The 7884-nt window shown below is 59.2% G+C and overlaps 2 protein-coding genes across 2 annotated transcripts; both read right to left on the reverse strand.

Moving 5' to 3' along the window:
• Positions 1-1048: 1048 nt before the first annotated feature.
• LOC309648088 (interferon-inducible GTPase 5-like) lies at positions 1049-4057 on the reverse strand (the record flags this gene model as incomplete). The annotated part of the gene is given in 5 exon segments (XM_082436183.1): positions 1049-1313; positions 1357-1720; positions 1867-1891; positions 2367-2549; positions 2552-4057. Coding segments are annotated over 5 exon segments (1302 nt in total). The 5' UTR covers positions 3017-4057.
• Positions 4058-6343: 2286 nt separating this feature from the next.
• LOC309648470 (interferon-inducible GTPase 5-like) lies at positions 6344-7663 on the reverse strand (the record flags this gene model as incomplete). The annotated part of the gene is given in 4 exon segments (XM_082437073.1): positions 6344-6619; positions 6622-6677; positions 6680-7454; positions 7457-7663. Coding segments are annotated over 4 exon segments (1314 nt in total).
• Positions 7664-7884: the final 221 nt, after the last annotated feature.

The following is a 7884-nucleotide window of genomic DNA, read 5'->3' on the forward strand; positions in this document are numbered from 1 at the left end:
GAGAAATGGTCCCTCCCTTTCATCCAGAACCTACCCTCAATTAAATACACCATACAGTTCACTGTAGTACCTATCCTCACCTGCTCAGTTAAATATGGGACATCATCCTAGTTTAGGGTTTCCCAAAGTATGTCTCCAGATGGGTCTGTTCTCCACACCCGAATCCCAGACTAGTCCTGACCCTCCAATCGTGCCACTCCAGCCTGGTTCCAGTCCGACCAGCTGATCGGCTCTGCCCACCACCCCCCAGGCCACTTTGCTCTCCCTGGCTTTCCCCTGCCCTCTGGCATACCCTGTATACAGTCCTGGTGTCCAGGTCATGGGAATCCTGGGGTCTTTTGAGAAAAAAAGCACAGCTGAAGAGGGTAGAGTGAGGGCCTATCTCACTGAAGAGGGTAGAGAGAGGGTCAGTGAAGAAAGCAGGCCAGAGAAGGTCTGGCCAGAAGTGGGGAGTCTGCAGACCCCAGGTCTGGGAGGTTCGAGGCCCAGGGCAGGCTCTGGCCCTGCCACCACTGGCTGAGACCTCCCTTCCTGCCTGCTTCCTAGGCAGGAACCTCCCTTCGTGACCCCCCAGGCCCTTGAGAGCTGTTCACTGCCCTCTTACAGAAATGCTTCTGCATCCTTTGCCACCATGTCCCAATCTGTGCAGACACATTTCTGGCCGCTCTCTCCAGCCTGACAGCTGGCTCTTCTCTGCCTTATCAGAACTTAGCACTCCCGTGTCCCGTTCCCTCCCCCTGCTTCCCAGGGGAGTGCTGGTTGGTGTGTGGGTTCACCAGAGTAGGGAAGGTGGGGGCAACAGCAGCGAGCGCGTGAGACCCAGGGCACAGAAGCACGAGAGCACATGGGCGCAGTCCAGGAGAGTTGCCGCTGAGTTTCTTCCTTCCCGTGCCCCAGTGCCACCCAGCCTGGGCATAGGTGGATCCTGCCTGCTCCCAGCCCCTCACTGCCACCTCCAGCTGGCCCAGGCTCAGGGCTGGGATCCTTGACTGGATTTATTTGGGAGCTTGTGTTCGGGGTTGTCGAGGGAGGCCTCAACCAGCACGCTCTAGGTGTCCACGTCCAGGGAGGTGTGGAGTATCCGGTAAACAGTGGCGAAGGAGAGGCCGCAGGCGGCCAGGGAGCCCGGGATGGGCACGTTGAGGGGCTCCTGGCTGAACGCCGAGGCATCCCCGGAGGCCTGGCCCAGCAGTTCCACCACCAGCGCCTCGGTGATCTTGGTCTTCGGGCCCTGTAGCGCCTCCAGGATCTTGTGCAGGGGCCGGCCTGTCTGCTCCGCCAGCCTGACGAGGGAGCCCTCGTCCAAGCCGAAGCTGCGGCGGTAGCCCTCCAGGGAGCTGGTGAGCGTGTGTGTACAGGTCGCAGGCCACTTCCGGCACACCCGGCACGGGACTTGGGTTGGCCCCGCAGGCCACCATGGCCACCAGCCAGATGTGCTGCCGTAGCGAGGCCGCCTTCCGCTCCAGCATGGGCTTGGAGACGTTGGGCAGGGCCACCAGGAACGCGTGCCGCTTGTGGCTCTCTAGGCCCCTCACCATCGACTCCTCCAGCAGGCGGAAGGCATACTTGCCCGACTCAAACATGGACAGCAGGAAGACCTTGGGGTCCTTGAGGCCCTCCGCTGAAGGAGACAAAAGCGCTTTCGGTGGGTTTCCGCGCCGAGCAGACCCAGCTGTCCTGAGAGCTGCCCGGGTGCAAGCTGGGTCTACACAGCATGTGGCTTAAGACCGTCAGCCCTGGAGCTAGGCTGCCTGAGTTCAGATCCCAGCCTCGCTCCCTATGCCCTGTGTGGCATCAGGCTAGTTACCAGACCTCTCTGGGCTCTCCTGTACTTATCTGTAAAACCAAGGGATGATTATAACCTACCTCCTAGGGATGGCATGGTGGTGAACTGAGCTGGTGAAAGTGGTGTGTGGCCTCTGGTGAGCCCTCAAGAAACGTTAGCTGCCGGCCGCGACGCGTCGCCAGCATCCGCATGGCATGGGCGGATAGCATTTGCACTGCTCTAACTTGGCCAATACATAAGCCAGTACCTACCCTTTTTTTTCCTTAATGCAAGTGACTGGTCTCCATCACAGGTGACTGAAGTGGCAGCCGTAAGCAGCATTTCACCATGGGGGCCGTGTGACCCCGGGCGACCCCTCACCCCACTGTGGGCCTCGGTGGGAAGATGCAGGGGAAGGGGGAGGCAAGCCCTCAAGAATCCAGCCCCCCCAAAAATAAATAAAAACTAAAAATTAAAAAAATAAATAAGGAAATAGATAGGAATTTCCTGGCAGTCCTGCAGTTAGGACTCTGTGCTTTCACTGCCGAGGGCCCGGGTTCAATTCCTGGTTGGGGAATTAAGATCCCGCAAGACGCTGGGCCAAAAAAAAAAAAAGAATCCAGCCCTCCAGAGCCCGCCCCTCACCCTCCAGCCTCTGCACACAGTCGTCCCGGATTGAGATGAGCACCTTCTCCTCCGAGAAGGGGCCGGGGCGGCGGCTGCACGAGGCGGCGATGTCCACACCCACCTTGGGGTGGATGCAGTAGAAGCGCTTGCCCCGCCGCCCCGGATCTCAAGGGCCAGCTGGGCATGGTCGGCGGCGAAGCTCTCCAACGTAATGATGAGGAAGAAGTCGTACCGGCCCAGCAGCACCCGCTGGAGGTATTTGTCAGCCCGGAAGGCGTGTGTGCCTATGCCCGGCAGGTCCCAGATGACGATGTTGGGGTACTTGGGGTGCGGGTACGGCGTGGGGTCCACGGTCATTTCCACCACACCCGTGCAGGCCGAGGTGGGGTCCTCGCCCTCCAGCCCCCGGATGGTGTTGACAAAGGTTGACTTGCCTGAGCCCGTTCCCCCGGTAACACCAATGTCCAGCCCGACGTTCTCCAGAGGATGAAGCGTAGATTGTAACTTGGCGGCTACTGCTGGCAGGTCCCCCGCCTCAAAGGCCTCCTTCAGAGCCCTGGTGTCTTTTGAGAGCTCCAGTATCTTGGACTGGCTGAGGCATGATTGGAAGACTTCGCTTGCCATGGGCTGCCTGACCCCCAGCTCTCCATCTTCAGGACTTGATGACCTTGGACAGGACAGGTAAGGGAGTATTTTCACTGAGTTGCCCTGTCTTCTCTACATCCCTCAGCTTGCCTGAAGTATTTGCGGCATCACCAGTAATAGCACTGAGAGTGTTACAAGATGCCAGGCCTGGTGCTAAGTGCTTTATTTAAGTTCACATTTATTCATCACCACCAGCTTCTCCTCCTGGAGTATCTCATCAAATCCTCAGAACAGCCAGAAAAGGAGATTCCCTCCCTTCCTATCCACATTTGGCATTGAGACGATAGATCACTTGCCCAAGGCCTCCAGCTAATTCCTGGGGATACTGGGAACGGGGCTGAGGTCTTTTGGTCCTGGAATTCAAAGTCTTACATTTGGCGGGGGGTGGGGGCATTTACCATGCACCAGGCACTGGAATCATTCATAAAGGGCAGTGATTAAGAGCTGGAATCTTCATCATTGCTGGTAATCATAGATCAGGTTTATTTGATGTTTACTCTGGGCCAGCCACTGTTCTAACCATATACATGATTTCATCAAGTGCCCATTCTACAGAGCAGAAAACTGAGGCTCAGGGAGATAAAGGTCACTTGCTAAATGTCTTACAGCCTGCACCAGAACCAGGATATGGGCCAGCTCCCTCTGATCCTTTTGCCATACAAACCCCCCCCCCAAATCTTTGCACAGCTAAGCCCCCACTACGTGCCAAGACCTCTTTGGGTGCTGCCTTTCCAGCACTAGCAGAAGAGACGGGTCTAGTGAGTTTGTGGAAACATTACTCATCCTCGCTGCCTGGCTCCTGAGTACGTACGTGCATGTGCTCGGGAACCACAGGGCGCACCTAGGCAAGCCCCGTCCTGCCTCTAGGCCTCCGAGGCCTCACCGGTGTGATGGACGGGGCAGCCACGTTTAAATCCTGGGATTGCGTGACTGCGTCTAATCCCAGCCGTGCCAGGGACTTGCGGGGTGACACGGGGCAAGCCATATCCCCTCTGGAGCCTTTGTTTTCCCCTCTGTTGGGGGGGGGTGGTATCAGTTTCCTCACCTGTGGAGTAGAGAGGTGACTCCTCAGAGCCCTCCCAGCTCTGCTGTTTTAGGAAGACTCAGGGTCTTACTGCTGGTGAGGTTCAGGAAGAGGCCAGCTTGGGAAAGGCTTGGAACAGCGGGCTGAGCTTGATCTTTATCTGTGGGTAGCCATGGAAGCGTTCTGAGCAGGGAAGGGAGGGGTCCGAGGTGGATATTAGAAAGAGCCCTCCTGGGAATACCCTGACGGTCCCGTGGTTAGGACTCCGCGCTTTCACTGCCGAGGGGCTGGGTTCGATCCCTGGTTGGGGAACTGAGATCCTGCAAGCCATGTGGTGTGGCCAATAAATAAATAAATAATAAAAATAATTTTAAAACGAGCCCTCCGTGGCCTTACGGTGCATGAGACTGGGGCCTGGGAGACAAGGTGAGGGGCTGGGGCAGGACCTAGGTGGGGAGGGGGAGGTCTCAGCTGGAACAGGGGCTGGGGGTTGAGATGGGAGGTGGGAAAGGGAAAGATGGAGGCAGAAGGGACAGGACGAGGTCACCAGTTGGAAGCAGGAGACAAAAGTCACCCAGGCTGTCTCTCTTAACCTTAGGCCCAGTGTGGTGAGAGCACGCCTGACCTTTCCATCCCAGCCACTTGGGGTCGGTGAGTCCTGTGCTTAGGATGATGTCTGAGGGTCCACAGGTATAGGGATGTGGGCTGTGTTTTTGAGAATGGATTTGGAAGGGACCTTCTTTCTTGTGCATCTAGGGGGTCTGGGATATCCCTACCATGGTCCCTCGCACCTCCTTTGGTGCCGAAAGGTCCACATGAACCCCAAGTAGTCTTTGCAGAGCCAATGGGAGGCCTTCTGGGAAGAGGGGAATCTTTTGCAAAGCACAGAGCTCTTCAGCAAAGAAAATTGGCACCGCCTTTAATCCTCCAGGTAAAAGTGGACCCTCTTAGTCTGTTTCCCAGAGTCAGGGGTAATTTGAGGCACCCAGATGAGGCTAGAACCATCACCAGGTCCTGGAACACCCTCAGCGAGTATTAGTTAGGCCACCTTCACAGCACCAGAGCTGCCTTCTGAATTCCTGGAAACTTGCCCTTCTCTGCACCTAAATCCCACCTTTCCCTGACCCTCATCCAAGCCCACAGATGCTCTTGGGGCAACCCCTGTCCTGTCCAAGCCCCCCAGTCTGGTGGTTCGTTTTTAAACATGCATGACCCTTGACTCGGCATGTGAGTTTTGGCTTGAGCAGATAAGGGTGTCAGATTCACTTCTGCATCCAGCCAAAGAGCCAAGCACAGAGCCAGAGGATGTGCCAACCAGTTGGGTTCCCAGGGTCTCCTGGGCCAGGCTAATACCGTCATTCAGTGTGGTACACACCCTCTGTCGTTCAAAGCCTCGCACAGAAATCCCAACAGGTGCCCTCACTGTCAGACCCGTGGCCTTTCAGCACCATCCCCAACATCTGCGCCCAGCCACTCAGCCATGCACACACAGACCCAGAACCCCAGTCTCAGCCAACTATTCACGATCTTAGACCACAGCATCCAAATCACAGAGACTTACCAAGATTCCTCCCAATCACGGATACACCAGCAAGCTCACCGCCACACACATCCTCACGCGGACCCACTCACCATCTTTCTGAAACGAGACTCGTTCTAGGTGGCCGGTTGTGCCCCTGCCTCTTCTCTCCTTGCATGCTCACAGAATTGCCCACCTGCCCTCTCACCACCTCCACTCTCATTCTGTTTCCCCACGTTCCCCACAGTTCCCCATGGCCACCTGGCCTCCCCTCTCCCTGCCACCCACCCCCACCATCACTCACAGGCAGCAGGGCTGGCCCAGGATGTCCCGTCTCCCCCTCCTCTGTTTAACCCAGTTGCTTGGGACTCTGGGGTTCTCAGAAAGGGACATGAGATTGCAGGCCCCAGTGCCCGCTCAGTCACCCATCCAAGTTGACAGTGGGCTCCTGTCTTGGATCCAGGCCGGGCTGTCCTGTCGCCCCCAAATCCCTTATGGTCACTTGGGGACCAGGGAGAGAGAGACTATTAAAGAGCCCTGACCCCCCCCCCCCCGTCCATACCTTGAAACTCTCCCTCCCAAGGTCAATTCCTATCCCAGGTTTGGGACTTGGACTTGGGCCCACCTGCTACCCTCAGCCCTCCACACCCCGCCCCTCAGCAGCTGCAGCTCTCATTTTCACCACATCAGCCTCTTTTGTTTGTTTGGTCGGTTTTGATAAGGCTTGGTTTGTGGGTGAGGCAGGGGGGTGGGGGCTGCACTTTCATTTGTCTTCTGACAAATCTCGCTTCTTCCAGCTGTCGAGAATGTACTTGAGGAGGAGGCCGAGCTTCTGGCAGGTCGAGAGCGGGCCTTCCTCGCCACTCCCCTCCCCGGATCCCCGCTTTTCCACGCCGTTGTCACCAGCCGCCTGCAGGCTGACCTCAGGCTGGGACCCCGCCTCCTCCAAGGCCTTGATGCGGACCTGCTGGGCATCCTCGGCCATCTCGTTGAGGCAGCCCCGGAGCATGGTGTAGACGGTGCCGAAGCTGATGCCCCCCCAGCCACCAGCGTTCTGAACAGGGGAATGCCCTTCTCAGAGGCCCGGGCTACCCGCAGGCACCGTCGGACGACTGGGAGTAGAGCCGCAGGACAGTCTCGGGCGAGACCTCGTTGGCCAGCGGGGAGAGGATGGCCGAGCGCAGGTCGCCTGCCTGTTTGCCCACCTGCTCGGCCAGCTTGGCGAGCGAGTCGTCGTCCAGGCCGAAGCCGCGGTGGTAGCAGCGCAGCGAGCGCATGAGCAGCGCATCGTCGTAGGCAGCCGCCGGCCGGGGCCCGGGCACAGCCTGGAGGACGCCCAACACCAGGGCCGTCTTGAGCACCTGCTCCTGGAGCATGTCCTTCTTCTTCCGCAGGGCCTCCAGCGACATGTCGGGCAGCGACAGCAGGCTGGCGTGGCGACGGGGCGCGGGCAGATCGTGCTCCCAGGTGGACACGAGCAGCGGGAAGTCGTAGCGCGCGGGCGAGAGGTTGGACACGAGGAAGACGCGCGGGTCGTTCACGCCGGCCGCACGCAGCCGCTCGGCGCCGTGCTCGCGCATCTCCTGCAGGACCGCCGCCTCGCTGAAGCCCGAGGGTCGCTGGGTGCGCGTGGCCGCCAGGTCCTCGCCCACCTCGGTGCGCGCGAAGTAGAACTGTTTGCCCCGGCGCAGGATCTCGGAGGCCAGGCGGGTCTCCACGGCGCCGCAGCGGAGGGGGAAGACCAGCAGGAAGAAATCATAGCGGCCGAAGTCCACCTGCTTCAGGTACTTGTCAGTCGGGCAGCCTGGAGAGCCGGCCCCCGGCAGGTCCCACAGGGTCACGTCTGGGAACTGCGGGTGCGGGTAGGGCGAGGGCATTGTGACTTGCCGGCCCCGGACTCGCCTGTGACGCCCACCTCCAGCCGGGTGCTCTCGGAAGAGGCCAGCAGCTTCCGGAGGCAGGAGGCCGCCTGGGGGATGTCGCCCGACTCGAAGGCGGTGCGCAGGGCCTCCAGCTCTTCCTTGGCCGTGAGGATGGTGTTCTCCTCCTCCCCGGGCACCGCTGGCAACTTCGCAGTAGCCATGGTGACCGGCGATTCAGAGGGCGCGGGGGCTGGGGGAGAGTCTCGGACGGACACGTGATCCTCAGCGTCTGCGGGGGAGCGGGGGGAAGGGAGCCGTTCACGCCTCCCGGGCCTTGGCGTAGGGCAGGGAGAGAGACACACCGAGGATATAAAGGGAGTCCCTCTGGAGCCCCGCAGCCCTCTCCTTCTCAAAAACCCGGGGTACGTTTTGGACGCGAGGT

The sequence above is a fragment of the Balaenoptera physalus genome (assembly GCF_965194825.1).
Source record: "Balaenoptera physalus genome assembly, chromosome: 19".
NCBI lineage: Eukaryota > Metazoa > Chordata > Mammalia > Artiodactyla > Balaenopteridae > Balaenoptera > Balaenoptera physalus.